Here is a 23,966-nt window from a genome sequence, read left to right as displayed (position 1 = left end):
CAAACAAATCATAAAGCATTTCCTTCAGATGTTTTACAATTACTTAAACAATCTTCAAACGATATTATTGTTTTATAATTTTTTGATGTAATTTAAAATTGATAACGTTTTCTTGCACTATTTTTTGCTTTTATTATTCCTAAAACATTATTTACCTAAATACTCAATTTTTATTCAATATAGGTGGGTCAAAAATCCGATAAGATATTCAAATATCAATTTACCACTTTGTAACTAAGAAAAGTATCCGGTAACTAAGCAATATAAGTATCCATAACAACTAAATTTAAAAAATTCTTTTGTAAGAAGTGTGATCTCATATTGGTACTCATGCCAAATTTAGTGAATATAGCACTTATAAAATATCTGCAGATAACAAAAGTAGGTTGTTGCTAAGCAAAATAAAGGTATCCATAGCAACGAAATAAAAAAAATATTAGCTTCATAAAAAGCGCAGACATCATATTAGTACTCATACTAATTTTAGTGAATATAGCTCTAATATTAAATTAGTTATGAATTTTGTCCAGTAAAAGTGCATTCTGGCCCACTGTGCTTCGATATAAATTCGATGTCAGAAAATTAGCAAGTTTTTTAAAACTAACAAACACAAAGAAAACTCAAAAAACTTAGCAAAAAAAAAATAAAACAATACAATAAAATTAAATCATTCTACTCTCTAAAAACCATGTTTCAAAAAATTCTTAAGACTACAAAACTCTACTAAATGAACACAAAGCTTGAAATACGTATTACTTTAGTTTTGAAAATTTTTTAAAATTGAAGACAGAATTCACATGATAAGTCTGATATATTCTTTATTATAAGTATAAAAGGAGTCTGTCCTAGTTTAATGTCTTTTGTCCCATATTCACGCCAAGCCGATCGTGTTTAGATTTTTACACAAACGTATAGTTATTGTCTTACGTATTACCTGTCAAAAAATCTAAACCCGATCAGCTTGGCGTCATAGTTATCAGATAAATCTGGTATATTGTTAAAAAATTAGAATAAACGATTTTTTTTTTTTTACGTTAGTTTATTAAAATGACTTTAAAAATTTAAAAACAAGATAAATTGTTGTAATTTATATATTTAAGCCAAATAATAAAAAATAGTTTTTATATTATACATTTGTGGTAATTTTTTAATGATAGAATTGCTTAAATCATCAACCAAATAAAATTCATTATTTAATAAAAATATTGATCTATAGTGGCTTGTATCATTATTAAATATTGTGCAACATATAAAATTGAAACAACGTTTATCAATTATAAATGATAATGGGATATCATTTATATTTAGTTCACTTTCATCTTCTTGAAATACCTCTAGAAATAAACAAAATGGATGAAATAAAAACATTGCAGTAGAATCATTAAGGCAGATTTTACACAACTCATTTAACTTAATATTCAAATATGTTACTTTGTCTGCATTTTTAATCAAGATATTCGGACAAATAGTTTTGTTACAAGTTAAACAATTAAATTTAATTATCTAAAAATCTATTAAAAAACGGAAAAACGCTTCGCGTTCTGTATCAAGAGTACTGAAAGTTAATGAATCATTTGGTTTTAATCTAGTGATCGACCGAAACCGAAATTTGAGCCGAAACCGAAAGTTCCGAAATTTCGGTTCAGTGTAGCCGTAGCCGAAACCGAACCCGAAATTTCGGCCGAAATTTGAAAATGAATGTTTAAAATCCCTAAATCTTTTATGATCACCGAATTAAAGCAAAAAAATTTTTACATATATGTAGCCAATCACCATGAAACATAGTTTGATAAAAACTCTAATATGTCAAGACATTTCAATAATTAAAGGTAATAGTTGAAGTATTTTCTCTGCGAAATACATATATCTTTCATGTTTTCTGGCAAAAGTCGGTTTCTTTCATTTGAAAGAATTTCTCCAGCAGTTAAAAACAACCTTTTAACTTCGGCAGATGTTGGTGGAGGTCTAAGGAATCTCTTTGCTACTTTTGCCAAATCAAACTTTGCTTTTAATGTTGTTTTCTAATATAAATCTATGAAACTTTTTATTTGTTATTTAGGTGCCGCAAGAAGACCTATAGGTCTTGTCACAGAGCACCGCGGAAGTGCATTTATTCAGGAAGTTCACGCCTCCTTCATTACTGTGACGCAAAAATATATCCGAAGCTCGTTTTGAGCCTGAATCTCCTGCTTAAAAAGCAAGCGCTCTAACCACTGCGCCACGGTCGCACAAGAAAATACAGACCTTCTTTGAAGTTTGAATCAATTTTTGAGATTTATAGGACTGCCGGTAGTTGTATTGCTTTTTCAGTTAAGAGATTTTTCAGAGTAAACCACTTCTTAAATGTGATGAAAGTCCGCTAAGTGATTGAAGTTTTGGATTGTGCGATCCACGAGATATTTTCAAATTGCAAGTTCCGTATTTGAAATCACTAACTGTCACGGTAAAATGATTCCATAAAACAATTTTTTATCTATTATTTTCCATTGTAAAATTTAGCACTGAGAAACTTTTGATGAAACTATTGGTTTGGGTTGCTTTTCTTGAATGTTAATTCATTTTAAGAATGATTTGAGAATAGTAACTTAAAACTATTATGTAACGTGATTTTAATTAAAATTTTTACAATTGTTATAATTAAAAATTGATTTACTAACAAACGATTACAATTAGGAAACTGTCATGATCCCACTCTATATTAAAACTTAAAAAAAATCTTTTAAAAGTTTCGGTTCATTTCGGTTGCGGTTTGAACCGAAATTTCGGCCGAAACAGTAAAAGTATAAAAATTGTTGAAGCAGAAATTTCGGTTTCGGTTTCGGCCGAAGCCGAAAGTTTCCGTTCACTATTTTAATCTCATAACAAGAAGAATCCATATAGTTTTAACTCTATCTTATTCACAAATTTCAATGAGAGAAAGTATATCGATTATGTGATTATATATCTTTATATTTTGTTTATTCTCTTGTAATATGGTATTTTGTGTCAATAAAATTGAGCACCAAATAGCCAACAAAAGATAATTGTGCAAGTGTTTTGAATGATAACACTTCGGCATAATTGACACAGCGAATAATAATCTGTATCCATTTTAAAATCATCTTTATTTAACAAAATACAACCACCCCATTTTGGTAAATGCTTTGAAAACTATCTAAAGTTCATTTCATTAATTGTTTTTGCGGATTTTTTATTCAATAGTGAAATACTTAATTCAGAATCAATTGTATTCAATTCTATCATATACATTAGATTTTGTTTTTGGTTGTTTAAAACTAATTAACGTATCTCGATTTTAATAGCTTCATTCCGTTCTAATACTTCATTTTCATATTGGCATTCTGATTCGTTTTCACTTAGTAAAAAAAGCATAAGCCTTGAGCCTGAATTTGGAAGTTTTTCCAAATACTTTCCACAACACAAATAAAAAACGATGCTAGCAATGTGACTACAACAACCACATGCTCTTAAACCAGAAAAACACCCACAAGCCCAAGACAATACTGATTCTGGACTATCGATATTTGGCAAGTATTTAATAAATAACCTATACTTAGTAGCGATGGCATACCTTGACTAAATTTCAGTGGAAATTAATTTATAATTTTGAATTTGTTTAATATTTTTATCAATCAAAATAATATATTTTCCATTTTTATTTAAATGTTCTGCTAAATAACTGTAACTTTGCTTTATGTGATGTATTTTCGCATATCACCTATAGAAAACTTTTTTTTTTTTGATCAAGACCAGTCTTTAATCAAAAGAGATAAACTGCAAGAGTTTGTTCTTTCAAACGTTGAAAATAGTTTTTAATTGTTTTTAATTCACTTACTAAATATAGAAATTCATCTTTGGTAAAACCTGTATATTGGAATCAAAACTCAGTTGTTACGTTATTTATATCGCTAAATTTTGCAAATATAGATGTTATTTTTGAATCTCTAGACCAAAAAACTTTTAAATAAACTTTGCATCATTGTTTTATTTAAGATTACAGAGTTTTTTAAAATTAAAATATTATCTAACTATTCATGTTTAAGCCACTTACTGTCTGTCAAATGAAAATTACAACACCGACTATCAATAGGTATAAATATGTTTGTTTTAATAAAAACATCGATTATCCGTTCATTTGTTATTTTACTAAATGGAGCCGAACCAGATTCACGTTTACAAATAAAACAGAAATGATGTAAACTTGAAATACTATCGATTGCTATATTGATCGAGTTCTTTTCAATAGATTTATCACAATAATCATAATCATTGCTGTCATCAACATTTCACAAATTTCAATGAGAGAAAGTATATCGATTATGTGATTATATATCTTTATATTTTGTTTATTCTCTTGTAATATGGTATTTTGTGTCAATAAAATTGAGCACCAAATAGCCAACAAAAGATAATTGTGCAAGTGTTTTGAATGATAACACTTCGGCATAATTGACACAGCGAATAATAATCTGTATCCATTTTAAAATCATCTTTATTTAACAAAATACAACCACCCCATTTTGGTAAATGCTTTGAAAACTATCTAAAGTTCATTTCATTAATTGTTTTTGCGGATTTTTTATTCAATAGTGAAATACTTAATTCAGAATCAATTGTATTCAATTCTATCATATACATTAGATTTTGTTTTTGGTTGTTTAAAACTAATTAACGTATCTCGATTTTAATAGCTTCATTCCGTTCTAATACTTCATTTTCATATTGGCATTCTGATTCGTTTTCACTTAGTAAAAAAAGCATAAGCCTTGAGCCTGAATTTGGAAGTTTTTCCAAATACTTTCCACAACACAAATAAAAAACGATGCTAGCAATGTGACTACAACAACCACATGCTCTTAAACCAGAAAAACACCCACAAGCCCAAGACAATACTGATTCTGGACTATCGATATTTGGCAAGTATTTAATAAATAACCTATACTTAGTAGCGATGGCATACCTTGACTAAATTTCAGTGGAAATTAATTTATAATTTTGAATTTGTTTAATATTTTTATCAATCAAAATAATATATTTTCCATTTTTATTTAAATGTTCTGCTAAATAACTGTAACTTTGCTTTATGTGATGTATTTTCGCATATCACCTATAGAAAACTTTGGGAAATCGTTCAAATCTAACGCATCGATTGGTTCAAATTGCTTTTTACTTTTATTTATTGTATTCAAAATATATGATTCCAAGTCATTTTTATTTATAAACTTTGGCATAGAGTCGCGATCAGCACTTACAAAATATATGATTCCAAGTCATTTTTTAAATTATTTTATTTTTCATCAGAACTGCAATATCTTTACCGTCTTTTTTATCGGATATATATTTTACATAAAAACAGTTAATCAAAGAAGCAGCTATTCTAACATCAGTCACTATATGAGCAAGCATTGCATTCCTTATTTTTTCCAAAGATTTAAAAGATTGTTTAAATGTGCCATTACCAGCCTCAACAACCCATCTGCATTTTGTAACAAACCTAGTATGGTTAGCTTGCCAACTAGTTAACTGACTTTTGGATGAAGTTAGCATCTTGGTAAACACTTTATATGTAGTTTTCAATTCATTAATGATATCTCTGAAACCTCTATCTAAAACGAATAAATCATTGGGCTGAACTAGTTTTCTTATATCGTTTTTGGTTTTTAAAATATCACCTAGTATAGTTGCGTCATTAATAGTTGCAGCAAAAGGTCCATAAACATTAATAATAAAACCATTTGTAGTGCATACTACAAAAGGCTTAACTAAATGTCTTTTTTTTTGCCCACTGTACAGTTTTCGTTGTAAAGTATTATTAGAACTTTTTTCGCAGAACAAATAAGTACCATCGGCTATAATTGTTTGTCTTTTAAGTCAAACAAATCTTTGATCATATCTGTGTTATTTAATAGCCAATGTTTTCGTGATCGTAATTTTGCTCCTAAATTCTTTCCAACAAAATCAGCACTAAGTGAGACTCTTATTTGATGGCAATATTTCTGAACTTTTGACCGACATGGCAAACCAAAATAACAAGCAATTGTATTTTGATCAAGACCAGTCTTTAATCAAAAGAGATAAACTGCAAGAGTTTGTTCTTTCAAACGTTGAAAATAGTTTTTAATTGTTTTTAATTCACTTACTAAATATAGAAATTCATCTTTGGTAAAACCTGTATATTGGAATCAAAACTCAGTTGTTACGTTATTTATATCGCTAAATTTTGCAAATATAGATGTTATTTTTGAATCTCTAGACCAAAAAACTTTTAAATAAACTTTGCATCATTGTTTTATTTAAGATTACAGAGTTTTTTAAAATTAAAATATTATCTAACTATTCATGTTTAAGCCACTTACTGTCTGTCAAATGAAAATTACAACACCGACAATCAATAGGTATAAATATGTTTGTTTTAATAAAAACATCGATTATCCGTTCATTTGTTATTTTACTAAATGGAGCCGAACCAGATTCACGTTTACAAATAAAACAGAAATGATGTAAACTTGAAATACTATCGATTGCTATATTGATCGAGTTCTTTTCAATAATTTATCGCAATAATCATAATCATTGCTGTCATCAACATACTCGTTCTCTTCAGAATCCTTATCCGTACTCCTAAAATTAAAAACATCATATTTTTCAAGAACAATATTAAGATTTGATTCATCATTAGAATTTTCTTCAACAAGTGTATTATTAGAAATAAGATTTTTATTTGTATCAAATGTATCAGATAAAAGAACGGCTTTGTTTAAAGATTTTAAATGCTTGTAACAAATTATCTGATCCTATATAAGGTTTATTCGATCGAGTTTAAAATGATGAACAACTTTATTTATCATATTTTTAATTTTAAAAACGTTTTTTGAACTAATACTATCACCTCTCGTTTGACAAGCATAACAATATCTATTTCTAAGATTATTTAAGGTGGTAGTATAGTAATTAGCAAAAAAAAAAAAAAAATCACCTTTTTCAAATAAAAAAAAATTCTACAATGTGTAATATAAAAAAAATAAGCAAAAAAAAAAAAAAAAAAAAAATTATGACAAATCTTCTTCAGCATAATTATCGCTGAAGGCCCATAAATGGGGTAAACTGTGACAGAGATTTTTCAAGAACCCTTATATATTTTTTATTGAAAATTTGGCTGGTGATATATTACATGTGGCATTGCAACATAGACTAGAAGATTTTGATATGGTCAAAAAAATCAAAAAATATTTGCATTTGTGTAAAATTTTGCAATTTTGGGGGTAATTTATGAAAAAAAATGATTAAAAATTACTGAACGAGAGAAGCAATAAAAATTATCCTAGTGTATGTTGTAGATACTAATGTAGTGAGTATGTGTGCCAAATTTCAAGTAAATCTGATAATTGGTTTTTTAAAAAATCCACGTCGCAAACCCCAAATACATGATTTTGAGAAAAACGCAATTAAAAAAAAAAAGAAGAATAAAATAGTTCAAAATTCACCACTTTTATAAGTTACACCTTCCAGTTCTTCATTTTGGTCACAAAAACCTTTTTTTATTGCTCTTAACTTTTTTCTTCTTGATTTTACTTAAGTACTACATTGTTTTTCTGCTTTAATGATTCGTTTATTGTCTTTACGTAAACAGTAATTTTGCGCATTTACACCGAATTCCATTCCAAGCTCATTAAACAATTTATTTAAGAACTGCTGCCCTTCATTAAAATTTAGTACAGCTGAGGCTACTCCTATACTTAGAGCAGTTCTTTCAATAAATATATCTTTTGGGCATCGCTTCCATATCAACTGGTTTAAAGACTCATTGGGATTCTGCGTTTTTCCATGCAAACATTTTTCAAGAAGTTTATCGGAACCAAGGTCTATAAATATTGGTTTGATGGTGTTGCAGACAGCAGCGGGAATACAAATATTTTCTTTATATGAAATTTTGCCAGTCAGTTTGTCAGACTGGAATTTGCACCAAGAATCTTTGGTACGCAAACAAAACTGATGACGCGTTTCGCCATCACAACTTTCAGAACAGTGAAAAAGTACAGCTGCAACACTCTTTTTCATTCCATATAAATTTCCAACGTTTTGCCTTATTGCCTTACCATAATAATTTTGCAATGTATTTATAACATGTTCTGTTAAACGACCTGCTCCTCCTAACTTTTTGCCATCACATAAAGTTTCTTTATTTTTTTTTTTTAAGTTTCTTAATCTAGTACCAACACGTTTTTGAATATGCCCAATGCACTCTGCTTTTTTTATTTCAAAATCTCCATAAGGTTTTGCAGAAACGACATTAACATATGAACTGCTATCTCCATCTCCTAGAAACGTTGTATATCTCAAATTATTTTTTTTTTCAGAATGCAAAAAAATTTTTATTGTACCACTTGATTCCATAGAGGAGGCTGAACCGGTATGACTGATTTTGCACTTTTTATAATGTAAGGAGTGAAAATCATTATATTCTTCATGATGTGTGTACTTTTTTAACTCCCATATAGAACACAACTTACAAGTTTTTGTTTCTATTTCGTAATCAACACACTTACCATTTTCTACAGCAACAGCTGTTACTAATCCATTGTTTGAGGTGTATCCACGTTTCTGCCATGATCCATCAAACCCACAAATAATATCTTTAGATGTTTCATTGATTGATAGTAACTCATTTGCTGCATTTGACATGCTTTTGTCAACCAAACTTTGATAGACATCCAACATTATGTGCAATGTGTCATTATAGCAGTTTTTATTCATTGGAGGGTTCATGTTCATAATTCCACAAAATGTTTCTATTGCTGAAAATCCCTTACCCATTTCACGAAATGCAATTACTGTACGAGTGTTTATGTCAAAGCGTTTTCGTCCAACACAATTAATTTTTTTATCCATTTTAGCAGATGAAAAAAAAATCGTTTCCCATTCACAATCACTGCAACAAATTTTTAGTCCAATACTTAGGCCATATTTTTTTGAAGAATCAAACTGCAAATTTACTAACTTGTTACATTCTGGGCATTTAAGGACCATTATTGCTTTTTTAAGTAAACCAAAGTTCATAATAAAGTTAAAGTCTTCATTTATCTGTTGAGGTTCATTTACAACTTCTTTGTTGAACAACTTCTTGTAGGATGAGGAACATGGTATGTTTTCAACTGAAGGTATGGCTACGGTTTCATTATTTTTGCAGACATTTGTATGTCTGTTTCCATAAAACTTTCTTTTCTTATTTTGGTATACTCTTTTAGAAGATTGTTTTCTTTTCGTTCGACCCATTACACTTTTATTAAAATAAGATATTTAAAAAATTGACTGATGTATACTACACTATAGACTATTGGTGAACTTATAAAGAGCATAAATAGCAATAAAGCGTGCTCATTCGCGTATAAATCGAGTCAATAAACAAGAAGTAACTGCTGATTAACAATTTTCATTTTAAAAGTTTAGCATGAAACTGTTTTTATTGTTTATATATAACTTTGATTGCAAAAACCCGTAGCAACCTGGTAAATAAAGCGTTGCTACGGATAAAAATTGATATTGAACAATTTAAAAGCAATTTCAGAGGTATATACTGATTTTTTTATTATAAAGCAAGATAAGATTTCGACTCTACAATAGTTATATTAGCTAAAAAATGTATTTTTGAAAAAATGAATTTTTCAATTTTAATTACTATACTACCACCTTAATACCATTTTGGAATATTATTATCTAGTTTTTTCAATAATTACATTAAATATCTTTAAATGATTTAATTCACATGAAATAAAAAATAAAAATTGCTAAATATTTTTATCCAGGAAATATTGAAATGAAATAAATAATCTACAATGACTATTTTATAAATATTTAAGCTCAATTAAATAATTGCGGGATAAATAATTGTTGTTCTAATTCCTTTTAAATCTATTAAAATATGGACTTTAACCATACCAGATCAAATCTACCCTCTATAACTGCCTATTAAAAAGTTAAATAAACAGTAAATAAAATATAAAGAACTGAAAAAAACTTTGATTTATTTTATGTAAGGTTTTGAAATTGGAAATGTATATACGCGCATATGTTGAAAAAAGAGATAATACTTGTAATTTTGTAACAGAGCTTTAGCTTTAGTTTTTAAAATTTTGTTAAAATTATTTTTGTATTTTTATTTAGCAAAAATAATACATCAAATCGACATATTTGCATTTTTTTTTTTATTTTTCTGAAAAAATAAAATTAAAAAATTTCTTAATTTTTTTTTTTTGGAAGGGGAGGGGTGAGGAGTCAAATTATTTTTAAGTTGTAAAAAGTAGTTTTCTAACATCCTTGAGCGTAATTATGAGTTTAAGACGAAAAAAAAAAGGAGCCAAAATTTCATGTGAGTTGGACATACTCCTTTGTGTGAAATAGTATAAATTACAAACTAATTCGCGAGGTTATAATTATCTTGTTTTATCACCACATTTTAGAGTTTTGAGACGACATATAAAATGATTTTATTTATCTTTTCTCCGCAACTTTTTTGATTATAACTTAGGTTTCAATACAATAGAAAAACATTAATTTGAGGAACATAACACAATCAATAACTAAATTTTTCAAACAGCGGAGATAGAACAAAATAGTTCTAACTTTGCGAATTGTTTTTTTGAGGACTTTGGAAGACTTATACTTTCAAAGTTTTATTTTCACCAATGCGGAATATCTGATTTTTAATTTATATCTGTTTATATTGGATCAATACGTCACTAAGAACGTTACGTTCCGGAAATAACGAGACGTTCCGATTGATTAACCGCACTCGAAAATTTGGTGCGGTTATGAACCAAGACGAACCAAGATGAACCAAGATGAACCAAGACGAACAAGAATAACGTGACAAACCGTGACGTTTCGGGACTAACGTGATTCTCGGTTTATAACTTACCAAGAATAATGTGACAAACTGTGACGTTCCGGGACAAACTGTTACTTCTTGGTTTTTTAGATTTTAGATACTAATTTCATATTGATAAATTGTTTTATTTCAATTAATGATTCAAAACTTAAAAAAAAAAATAGAATTGATAATTTGTAAATTGAAACATTTTAATTTTTTTGCATGGACAACGGTTACCCGTCATTTGATAATGCTGCCCGGGCAGTAACCAACGGGTGGGTACCCGGTTGCCCGGGTACCCGTTGACAAACTTAGTTATGATATGAACCAAATTTAGATTAAGCGCTATGTAAAGGGTTGCGTTATCTACATTCGTTTTAAAGCATAATTTGTTAAATAACAATTGCCTTACACGCGCACTTTGTGTAAAAAAATTTTTATTTAAAAAATTTTTAAAATAACATTTTTGGAAAAGTGCGATAACGTCACGGAACGTCACGTTATGTCACGGTTTTAAACAAAAAAAAAACTAGTGCGGTTTGATCTTGGTTGGTGCGGTTTCCTAATCGGGTAATGAACCGAGACGTGCGGTTTCAACCGTTACCGCACCAACCTCGTCCCGATTGAACCAAGACGTTACCGCACTTTAAAAATTTTTGTCCCGATTCATTTTTACTGTTACATTCCTACCGGGATAACGTGATTCCCGGTACATTTCGGGAATAACGTTCCGGGACGCCGAAGTTTGCTATTTTATTACACTTTAATAAAGGGTAATAAATTAGTTCACTGTGACGTTTTATAAAGTTTTTCATAATGTTTGATAAAGGGTAATAAATTAGTTCTTAGTGACTTTTAACAAGGGGTAATAAATAAGTTTTTATTGACGTATTAATTTAACAATTAGAAAACTTAAAAAAAATTTTAAAAATTTTAAATTTTAAAAAATTTTATTTAAAAAAATCAAAGTTATAGGAAACAAACAGTTTTAAAAAATGTTGTAACTAGCCACAGTCTCCCCTATTCTTTAAGAACAATAATTTAAGAATAATGTAAGACATTATCTAAAAAAGTAAATAAATATACAGAAAGTGGTATTACATATCGAGGATCTAAGCTATAGAACTCTTTTTAGAAAGATAAGTTAAATACGATTAAATCATAAAACTTTGTTAAGGTCCAAAAACGATTTGTGAAAAAATTAGGGTGGTATTTTGCCACCCGTACTTTTTTTCAACCCTCTTCTGTTTATTATTTATATACTTATTATATATACTTAAGTTTTATTTTGAGTTTTAAATATAGTTAAATTTATAACTGAGATTTAATTATAATCAAAAATGATAAAATAAATAATAAGTTTACAAATCTGCATCTAATTTATGATCTAACGGGTGATGCGGAAGTTATCGGACAAATCCTAATTTCATTATTTGAGCATAATAATTAGTTTTTGTGGTTTTATGCGTAGGCATAAACGTTCTATAAAATATAAACTTTATTATTTGAAACACAATTATTTAAAATGAGATTAAATGCAGCTGAATGAGAATCTTTTCGAAAGCGACTATAAATGTTTTTTGTAAATAAACCTAATTAAAAAAAAAAAAGAATCTTAAATCATTTTAAAAAGGAAAGATTTGCTCGAAGTACAATATATGATAACCTAAAAAGACTTGAAACTGTTCAATCGTTTTCTGATAGAAAGCACCCTGGTTGTCCGACATCCTGGATTAGAGAAAAGAAAGCCGCATTAACGAGACTTGTCAACAATCGAAAAGGGGTCAGTCAGAGAAAAATAGGTATTAAATTCGGTGTAAATCAATAGACAGTTAGTCGTCAGTTAAAAAAAATGAATATTAAATATAGAAAACGTGAAAAGACTCCAAAATACACTATAGAACAACAAATAAAGGCCAAGAAAAGAAGCAGGAAACTAGTTAACCAACTCTATAACACAAAATCGCTTCTAGTCATCGATGACAAAAAATACTTTTGTTTTGCAGGGGACAACATGCCTGGAAATTCTGGATACTACACAAACAACAGAAAGACATGCCCAGAAAGTGTTTGTTTTATAGGAAAAGAGAAATTTCCAAAAAAATTATTAATGTGGATAGCCATATCTGACCGTGGTATGTCCGAACGATTGTTTCGCACTTCCAAGGCTGTAGCGATCAATTCATCAATCTATATTAATGAATGTTTAGAAAAACGACTTCTTCCATTTATTCACAAGTATCATGGAGACTTTAACTATTTATTTTGGTCAGATTTAGCAAGTTCTCATTATTCTAAAGATTTTCTAAATTGGATGGACCAATATGTCTATTACGTTGATAAAAAATCCAATCCCCCAAATGTGCCTCAAGCTCGACCAATTGAAAATTTTTGGGGACATTTGGCACAGAAGGTTTACGAGGGAAGCTTCAACAGAGCAAGTTTTGATTGATCGCATTAAACTAAAACTACAAGAAATTGATTTAAACTTTTTACAGTCGCATATGAAAGGCGTCAGAGCAAAATTGAGATCAATTGCAGATGGTGATATTTTTTCATATAATAATAATAATATATTTTAATTAAAAGATAAATGCTTTATTTTAAAAAAATATAATAGTAACTTGTTTTTTTATTTATAAATAAGTTATTGACGTTTTTATTTTGTCCGATAACTTCCGCATCACCCGTTACATTGACTAAATCAAGAAGAAATTTATTTTTCCAAATTTTAGTGAACCAAATGTGTACCAACTGTCGTGTGGTTGTAAAAAATCATATGTCAATTTAAAAATGTCGGCGCATTTTATAGAACATTAAAAATAAACAACAATGGGATAAATGAGGGTTGGGATCAACAATATCATATTTTATCTTGTAAATTTTAGCAGTAAAGCTGTTTCATATGCCAATAATTATACAATTATTTGACAAAAGAAGTTTTTGTGTAGAAGCTTGCAAAGCGGTTTTGTCTGTAACAGATAAAACAACATTTCTCACCAAGGAAACTGTTTAATCGTTTTAATTGTAAACAATCGTTTATACCACGGGTTGTTGAGCTAAAAAAGAAGTACGGTTCCAAGTTAAAATATTTCATTTACGGCTTCAAATTTTTTTAAATTTATGGCTCCAGCATCGGCATTTTTTGATCCGCCTCCGTTAATATTCTTAAATATTGAAATTTGCTATTTATGAGCAAAACACTTTTTTTACTTTAAACATTATAAGCTAAAACAAACATAAAACTATTTTAATATTCAATTTATGCAACTATGCTACGTGCTTAATAAATCAAACATTCCATGAAAATTAAAATCATTTGCTGTATCGCATTTTTATTTATTGGAACTATGTTAAAATTTTTTTATCTAGAATATTATTCCAAAAGTAATTTTATATTGGCAACAATCATCCTAAAAAAAACAAATGCAAATCTGTATATCTCTTATTAATTATACAGATGTGCAGATATACACGGTACGTTATATAGATACACATATAAAAACAATACATATAAATTATAAAGATACACACGTTATAAACTGTTGCGTCCTAAAGCTACTCAATATAGGGAGAACTAGATTTTATATTCCAGTTACAGAAAAATACAACGAGATTGGAAAATCTCATTTAAAGTTTAAATTGGTTGTAGCCAAAAAAATGGCAATATTTTAATAGCTACAGATTAAGCTTTGGCTTCTTTACAAAACTTATGGCTCTGAGTCCCAAAGCTCAAACTGTTTCTAAAACCTCCCGCTGCGGTCTTTGACTCTGACCCCACAGACCTTAGTTTACACTTTATTAGGTTTCATTTTAATGAGTAGTAGCATAGAATATAATAAAGCAAAGTTTTTTTTTAAAATGACAAAATCGCAAAATAAGTCAACTTCAAGTCACCAAATTTATTTTCTAAAAGGTATTTAATTTATATAAACTTATGCTGTTTAAGTTTATTTAACCTAAACTTTTAGTTTTAATTTTTTTAAGTTTAATTTTATTACGAGTTCAACTGTAATTTGATAGCTCAAACAAACTTTAAGACTAAATATGTTTCGAATTGAATTTTATATGCTTACAAAAATCTATCCACACAAGGTAACATTAATAAAGCGTTCATTGATTTCAATTTCAAATCAACTTTTAATTGGGTTCATTAACATTATCAAAGCATTTATCGAAAATGACATACACCAATAACATACACAAAGGTAAGATTTCATTACAGATTTATGTATATGATATAAATTAAATCTTAGCTTTGTGTATGTTATTTGTGAATTTCATATTTGATAAATTATGAATTTACTTAAAAAATACTAAACTGATTCTAAACTTTTGCAAGAGAATGTAATGCCGTCATCAAAAACAATGCGAGAAGGATGTGTAGGAAACACAAGACAGAAAAGAAGACAATTGCCCTTGAAACTTTTTTATGACTTTCGTTATGGGTTTCAGTAAATACAGAGCTGTCAAGTTGTCAAATGTCAAGTTATCAAATGGATATATGAGGAATTTGACTCACCATGATGTATTTGCCTACTATACCTTTGTTATACCTAAAAAGAAAAAATCCTCACAATTTGACTGAATAAATAACTTTAAAATATTATCATATGTTTCCATCATCATAAACAAGGCCCGCGTGAGTAGGTGTTACGTGTTTGGTGATGCCATTACAACTTTTGCCCAAAAAAAAAAAAAAATCCTCGTTTTTTGAAATTTGCTGACTACCTTGTCTGAAAGGATCAAATTTGCCGACTAAAAGCACGAAAAATTCATTGATGGGGGTGTCACACCCCATCGCTTTGGCCTTAATCATAAATATGCTCTTTTTTTAGTTAGAAGTGCACATAGGGCGTCCGATATATATTAATCTTATTTTTTTTCAATTTACACATTCTCCATCGCAGATAGGAATACTGCTAGAACACAAATCAGACGAGCAAAAACACAAATCAGACCAAAAAATGAAAAAATAGTAGAAATCTAGTTGATTAAAACTTGCTAATAAGAAAAAAGGAGGTTTTACAAATTTTTTGTAAATGCGGGAGGGAGATAAATCGTTATTTTAAAATTCGGGAGACTTTCGCCAATCGGCAGAGACTTGACAGGTCTGTAAACGAAATAGAATTCAATTATTTTTGTTAATAGAGTGATGACCCAATCATTTTAATTTGGTATAAATTGTGATTTCTTTTTTTCTTTTAATAAAATAAAAACGTAGCGTTCTTTGTTTGACGCTTAAGTTATTTTTTAACGGTTTCATAACTTAAATAAACAAAAAATTTATGAAAAGACACTTGTTTATACATCCTCCAATATAACTCTTTATGCATATCTGTTTGTCTGAGGTGGTTTAGTAATCAAATTTTTACAATACTTTCGATTCATTTAGTTTTTACTAATATTTTTAAGCAATTACTAGCGTTTAATCCGGTTGACTTCGATTGCGATACATATTTTGATCTTTATTTCAAATTTAAAAAAATTAAAAAGTTCTATTATAATTAAGCGCTCAGCCGTAAAGAATAAATTTTTATGCGAAAATAGTGTAAAAAATTTCGTCCTTCAATATTTTTTAAATTTATTTACCTAAAAAAAATGTCGACTTACGTGATCTCCGTAACTGCAAAGAAAAAAGAAAAAAAGCCACTTACAAACAGCAAAATATCATGATAAAATTTGATATTTTGCTATTTTGATTTTGGATTAAAAAGATGACAAAATGAAACGGTTGTTTAAGAATTACAAAATATAAAAAAGTTATTAAAGGAATTTTAAAATTACGCAGTTACTAATCTTATCAAATATCTTACAGATAACACACCATAAACAAAACACAACGCCTTTATACTTCCTACTCTACATATTATGAATTGCATCGTGACGTTAAAAAACATGTTAACATATTTTTCTTGTTCAGTTGCCATATTAGTATTATAGCGTTAAACTAGAATAATATGAAATTCTGAAAACCTCTGACTTTTTAAACTGTTTTTGTTTTCTTAAAACAAGCTTGGCTTTAATGCTTATTATTGATAATTTTAGAAAAATTGTTAATAATTAGCAAATAAGGTTCTAAGTTAGTATTAGGCAACTTTTGCCACTCTAAAATGGGTTAAGCTATCAAAGTCAATTTTTTTTTAAAAACATCAAACTTTTATACATATTTATTATATACATTATATACTTATATACATTCTATATAAACACATATTTGATATTTTTTATACGAACATAAAAGTTATATAAATTTAAAATAAAATGATAATGAATTAATAAATATACAAAAGTATATAAATTTATTAAAAAATATAGTTCAGAAACGAAAAAACAGAAATATTTCTTTTAGTATCCGTCAAACTTGAAAACAAACAATTTTTTTATCAAGTTATACTGATATCAAAAACAAATTTTTTAGAGGTTTTACTTTTATAATTACTATTTTTGTTGTTGTTGTTTTCAGAACAAATAAGAGTAATAAAACAAAAAAAAGTAAAACCAATGATACAACTGTAAAAGAGTTTAATAGAATGAAATAGATTTCAAATCTGACTTATTTGAAAAAGTTAGATTGAAAAAAAAGTATTAACCTAGAAATGTATATGTTTGCGTGTTTAAAATGTCACACAACGTTGGTCGTTTGCATGTCAAATGACAGGTTTAGTAGGTTAATATGTCAAATGACATTGAAAGCTTAAAAGGGTCGCACGATACAGTATTAATTAACACGATATCGTGAAAATGCAGCGAAAATAGCGCGATTTACTTTTTTCAAACGTTTCCGTACGACGGAAGAATTGTTTTTAAAATAAAATAATGAAAATAATTTTTACTTATTTTTACAACCTTTTCTTTTTTACCCTTTAACCGTTAAAAACAAGGATTTTATATTTAAAAATTTTTGGCTTTGAAAGAAGTTTTGAAATTGAAAAGAAGTCAAATATTTGTTGAACAAAGAGTAGGGATTCTTGGCATTTATTGGCTTCAAGTTAGTTTCTTTTTAAAAACAGTTTTTTTATTACCACTAATTATTTGCTCTTGCGGCATTTCAAAAATTTGTGTTAGCAAGTTAGTTTCCGTATTTTATTTAAGTTTTTATATTTTATTTAAATATTGGGATTAATCAGTACTTGAAACATTTCCTTAAAAAAAATGTTTTGAAAATTAAAGTATTGTTACTAAAATTGCTCTCCTCACAACTTTTTTCACAGTCACTTCACATTTTTGAAAGTTTTAGTTCCAGGCTCCACGGAGAATTTGTCTTTGATTGAGCGTTTTTGTAGAATCTGATTGGTTGAATTATTAATTGTTTATACCTCCGTGGTTAAACACTCAGTGTTATAAATAAGTTAAATTCATTATGTTAAAAATTAAGAAAGCGAGAACTTTTTACATCGAGCTTTTTCATCAAAACAAATTTATTTCTTAACCCCATAAATTCTTTTTTACTAAAACATCTGCCTTTCGGACGAAAAAGAAATTTGTTTTTCTGTCTTAATTTTGGGAAAAGGTTTCCTCAAACCTCCCATAATTACCGAGGGATGATTCCCGTAGGAAACTGATAATGCTTGATAAACTTTGTCGCGATCCTTCTCATCTTGAGCGTTTACTGCAATGGAAGCTTCTAGAAGAAAGAAATTTAAAAGTATTGAAGTTTTTAAAGCTGGTAATATATATTTTTTATGGACATGTTTTATATTATGTATGTATATATGTATGTATGTATGTATGTATGTATGTATGTATGTATGTATGTATGTATGTATGAATATATATATATATATATATATATATATATATATATATATATATATATATATATATATATATATATATATATTAATTGAGTGTTTTCATATTTTTCTTGTATTTTCTTTAATTTATTATAGCTTAATCATTATTTTTTATAATTAATTTAATTTACACTTACTTTCATTTATTAATATTACTGTTGAATTTTTTTGTTTGTTAAGGTGTCACTCCAATGACTAGTTTTTAACAATATGAGTGACACCTAACCTAATTTTGTAAAATTATAAAAATTTGTAATTTTCAATTTTTGGTTAAATTAATAGATAAATGGATAATATATATATATATATATATATATATATATATATATATATATATATATATATATATATATATATATATATATATATATATATATATATATATATAATATATATATAATATATATATATATACATGTAATTTTTTTTAGGAAAACATTCATGATGTTGAGGAATGGAAAGAGAATATTTATTGGTTAATGAAGCTGACAGAAAATTGTGGTTTTCAATGTGAAACATTTGCTTTAGCTGTCCACATACTAGATAGTTTTCAAGGATTTGTGAAGTTGCAGGGCAAATACCTGAAATGTGCTACTTTATCAGCATTTTACATAGCTATAAAAGTGCTTGAAGAAGAAGAATTTGTTCCTCCTCTCAGTACATTTGTTAGTTTTACAGGTGGAAAATTTACAGAAAACGACATCAAGCGCATGGAAAAAATAATTTTAGAAAAAACAAATTGGGATGTTAACCATGTAACAATTTGTACATTTTTAGAAATAGTGAGTTGACAATATTTAAACGTATTATAGTTTTATTATAACGTTAATTAACTTATAAAATTTACAATCTAAATTGACTAGTACATTAAGTTTAAAGTGGACCTAATGCACATTATATTTTTATTTTCATTGTAAAAAAAAAGTGATTTCTGAAATCAAAATTATACTGTTTTTTACATAACTAAACAATATTATACACCACATTTAGATTATAACTCTGCTAACCAATTAATTATTTCATAAACTAAAGTTTGGATGGAATAATGTTATCTATTATAAATTGATTGTACTATTTGATTTTCCTTTTCTCTTTTTTTAAATAGTTTTTCAGCTTCATTTGTACTTTGCATTTCAAAACTTTGTTTGGTAGCGATACATTAGCTTATAGCATCTACCGAAATCTTGCTAATCAAGCCCAACAATGTCTTTGTGCTACCAGTTTGTTTCAGTTTAAGGTATTTTTTATTGAAATTTTTTTTTTTATTTTACATTAAAACTAAGTTCCAATTTAGCTTATTACAACATATACTTTATTCAACCGATTGCCATAACTTATAACAATAGCTAATAAACTCCACAAACTTATATTTTAGAGTTCATTAAAAGCACTGGCTCTGTTAAGTTGTACTTTAGAAAAGATTACCTCTCGTTGGTTTTTATATATTGAGAAAATTGCAGCATGTGCTAAAGTAAGTATAATCTATAAAAGATCTTTTGTAAAGTTTTCTCAAAGTAATTTAAAATTATTAATTAGTAATAGTAGCCTAAAATTTTTTTTTTTTAGATTGATTTACAAGAAATGCTTGCTTGTCGTGACATTATTAAGAATGTTATTTTTGGACAAATTAAAAAACCACGTGTCCCAAGACTTCGCAAATTTATTCAAAGACAATCTTTATATGTTTCACGTCGTTCACCATTATCACCTATTGTTGAAAATCCTTTTGAGTTAGAAATGATGAAAAGGTTTAGTGATTTTTCTAAACCTCTTGAGACTGTGACAGAGTGTGATGTTTTAAATGAAGAACTAAATCGTCTTCAAAAGATTTGTTTAGATGATATTCAACAACCTTCTCCAGCTAAGCGTCGAAAAATATTGACTTGTGGAATAGAATCCAAATTAAATGCATGTCTTATGAGTCCTGTCAAGCCGTTGCCTGCTTAAGATAATACTCTCATTGCTGTGTCTTAATTTACTTAAATTTAGTTAATTTTCTTTTATGACAAACAGACTTTTTAACTTTTTGTTTTGCAACTTTTTTTTAAACTTCTGTTTGATATTTGTTATGTTAATAAATTTGTTTTGTACTTTTGCTGTGTACTTTAAAGCAAAACATGACTTCTAAATTACAAAAGTTGGCAAGACTTAATAGGTGAACTCAGTAAATCAAAAATCTTAGTTTCTTGTTGTGTTTTGTTTTAAAGTTTAACTTGTTTTGATCAAGTGTGCTATTCTTCTTAAATGAGGTTTTGCATCACGTTTTTTAGGTTATTAATTCTTTTTGATTAGTTTTATTGTTTTTAAAATAGAATATTTAAACGTCAAGTTAAAAACATAACAAAAAATGTTAAACTTGAACATACTTAAAAATTTAGCTGATGTTAATTTTTCTTTTTTAGTTTTAAAAATATCTGAAAGTTCAGAAATGAAATCAGATTTAAAAAAATGTATACATATTATCAACAGCAGAAAACTTTATATATATATAGATACTGTGCGATATGTTTTTAGTATTTTGTAACACAGCTACATAGAACGAGAGCTAAATGTAAATTGTTTTGTGTGTTTTAAACACAAGAGTACAATTATGTTAATAATAGAATCTTTTTTGGAAGTCATGTAAATTTTTATGAGCAGCAAAAGTTGCACTATGAACATATTAGTTTTTTTGTTGTTACTTTAATTGTAAAATAAAATAAAAATGTCAAAACTTTTTAAATGGACAAAAAAAACTTGTATAATATTTATATAAAAAGGAAAAAAAAAACATAAGTGTCGTTGAGTTGTTGTTTTCTTTATTTTGAAAGTGTCTGAATGATACAAGCAACAAATCTGGATTTATTATTTGTATAACAAATGACTAATATTATTTTTGAATCTATTAGAATCTTAGACTTTGGAATGGTATCTAACAGATGTCTTTTTAACTGTTGTTATCAGCAGCAAACTTTGCGCTATAAACGTATCAGTTTATTGTCGATACTTTAATTGCAAAATAATTTAAAAAATTACAAATCGATTTTAAATAGACAAAAAAAAATTGTATAATACTTATACATTTTTTAAGAAAGAATGAAAAATTGATGCTGAGTAGCTGTTTTTATTTGAAAAGTGTCTATATGATGTAAACAACATTTGGAATTATTTTTTGTTTAACAAATAGGGGAAAGGCGCATTTTAATGGAAATATGATGGCATACCGGTCATATTTCCATTAAAATTGGTTTTGGTAAAAAAATGATTAGACCTACATGACTATACTGACTTTACATTAGCTTTAGTGAAAAAACGTCCCTTGTGCACAAGTATTGTTTTTATAATCAACAAAAATCGATTTTGGGATGTGCTGTTGTAGTTTTATTTCCTTCATATATTTAAGATTGTGATTTTACTATTAACTGTACAGAAATGAAATTTTCATGCATTTTATATTCAAGTTTTGTGCATTTAGTGGAATAGTTACTTTAATTTTATCTTTTGAACAAAGCAGACACAGCTTGTTTCAATGAAAATGATGACTTTTACCCATGATGGCATACTGACGAGTTAGGGGTGTTGAAATATTGACGAGTTGGGAAAACCTTTTTTTTTATAAGAAAAACTTATTTTTAAGTAAAGTTAAAAAAAAGCGATGCTCCAAAAATTTTTTTTGGTCCAAAAAATACGTAAAACGCAATATATCCTATGCGCATGCGCAAAATTTTACAATGCTGGTGCGTAGCATGAAATGGTAAATTAGGATGGTTTCGAGTAATTTCTGGCTTTTCTGAGGAAAGACTCTAAGGTTAAATGATATTATTAAGTTACCCTCGATCCTAACTAGCCTCATCCTCCCCTATGCCATCATAGGAGCAGTGATTGCCTATGATGGCATACTTGTGCTTTTTTTTACAATAAGAATAACTTATAAAAAAAATAAAACTGATGAAAACTCCCAGGGTAATTATTGTTCTAGATGTAACAAAGAATGTATCCATATCAAAAATTTTATTATTGGTCTTCAGGATACTGAATAATGAAGTTTCAAAGTTAAGTATGCCATCATAGGCGCCTTTCCCCTAATGTATTTTTAAAATTTTTTAGAAATATGGTTTTTTAACTTCCCAGCATGCAATGATTAAAAATGCTTCTTTAAAACGAAATTTATGTCAAAAAAAATATCTTATAGGCGATTTTCTAGCTGATGTTACTATGGTTTTAAATAAAATGGAATTTTTTGGCCTCTCCTGACCCTAATTTTTTACAAAAATCCTTTGCAAATTGTCACAAACACTTTCCCGATTCATAAATATTTGAACAAAGTATAAAAATAACTACCTCGCTTTACAATTCTTTTAATTTAATTACGTTATACCCGCCTGAACATGCCTTTTGACTTACAATACAACAATCAACGTGTAATAAGTTTGTTAGTGCTTTTGGATTTGTTCGCTACATAAAAAACTTATCGCCAAAAATTTTGTAAAAGAAGTTCGCTACATAAAAAAATTAACGCCAAAAAATATTAAAATCGAGGCGTGCGCAAATCAAATAGTTTTAAAAATCCAATTAAAAATAATTTAAAAACAAGATGTTTTATTTGATGCACACAAGTTTCTTGATATGACGTAACAAGTTTATTTGAACTATTTGCTAAAATGATGCAAAATCACGATATCCGACACGTATTATAAGCTATTTGTTTAGTTTGATTCTTATCGATAACTAGCGATTTATTAAAAACAAACATTTTATAAAAATAACTTAATCTGCGATTTTGTTAGTTATTTTAAAGTATTTTATTATATTTAGGCGATATTCTAAAATATTTTTAAAAATTAGGCTAAATTATGAACTTATTGATAGTTATAACATTAAGCGTGTTTAATTATATTATATAAATATTTTATAAATTTTTTTTTACAATTAATCTAATAAATATAAATATATTTAAATTTTCAACAGACATAATTTATATAAATAATTATTTAACATAAAACTTTAATTTAAAAAGTTTTTCAAAAATATCTCCTTAATAAATGCAATGATCTTGCCATTCCTAACAAAGATTAATGAAAGTATATTTTTTTTTAACTTAAAAAACAAGTAATGAAATAAGTCAAATTACGTCGAATAACGGATGCTTGAAAATAATTGTTAACTCAGTAATTAAAGCTTGTTTTGTAGATTAATATATGATAAAAATAAAACTTTTGTAATTGAACAATAATAAGTAACGGAGTTTATCCCAGGCTTAAAAATCTGATTAGTAAAGACATGTCCATTCCGACAGTTTTTAAAATAGGCGATGAGTCAATGGT

General features: G+C 27.5%; 1 protein-coding gene and 1 long non-coding RNA gene across 2 annotated transcripts; one reads left to right on the top strand and one right to left on the bottom strand.

Moving 5' to 3' along the window:
• Nucleotides 1–1,018: 1,018 nt before the first annotated feature.
• Nucleotides 1,019–16,660, bottom strand: LOC136088728 (uncharacterized). The gene is made up of 2 exons (XR_010642443.1): nucleotides 16,481–16,660; nucleotides 1,019–6,621 (listed from the first exon to the last, which is right to left on the bottom strand). It is a non-coding gene; the product is annotated as an uncharacterized LOC136088728 (long non-coding RNA).
• A 958-nt stretch (nucleotides 16,661–17,618) lies between these two features.
• LOC100204498 (cyclin-G1) lies at nucleotides 17,619–21,448 on the top strand. The gene is made up of 5 exons (XM_065813233.1): nucleotides 17,619–18,536; nucleotides 19,095–19,445; nucleotides 19,769–19,900; nucleotides 20,039–20,134; nucleotides 20,230–21,448. The coding sequence occupies exons 1-5, from the start codon at nucleotides 18,435–18,437 to the stop codon at nucleotides 20,608–20,610; spliced, it is 1,062 nt and encodes a 353-aa protein (XP_065669305.1). The 5' UTR covers nucleotides 17,619–18,434; the 3' UTR covers nucleotides 20,611–21,448.
• Nucleotides 21,449–23,966: the final 2,518 nt, after the last annotated feature.

This window comes from Hydra vulgaris, chromosome 12, assembly GCF_038396675.1.
Source record: "Hydra vulgaris chromosome 12, alternate assembly HydraT2T_AEP".
NCBI lineage: Eukaryota > Metazoa > Cnidaria > Hydrozoa > Anthoathecata > Hydridae > Hydra > Hydra vulgaris.
Note: the sequence above shows the minus strand (reverse complement) of the source record. Positions and strands in the feature narration are given on the sequence as shown.

What these genes read in the sequence shown, in the direction of transcription:
- LOC100204498 (XM_065813233.1), top strand. Translation starts at nt 18,435, where the DNA reads ATGCTTGATAAACTTTGTCGCGATCCTTCTCATCTTGAGCGTTTACTG. An exon ending in TTTGTACATTTTTAGAAATA is followed by an intron (nt 19,446 to 19,768) that starts GTGAGTTGACAA and finishes TTTTTTAAATAG; the next exon opens with TTTTTCAGCTTCATTTGTAC. An exon ending in AAATTGCAGCATGTGCTAAA is followed by an intron (nt 20,135 to 20,229) that starts GTAAGTATAATC and finishes TTTTTTTTTTAG; the next exon opens with ATTGATTTACAAGAAATGCT.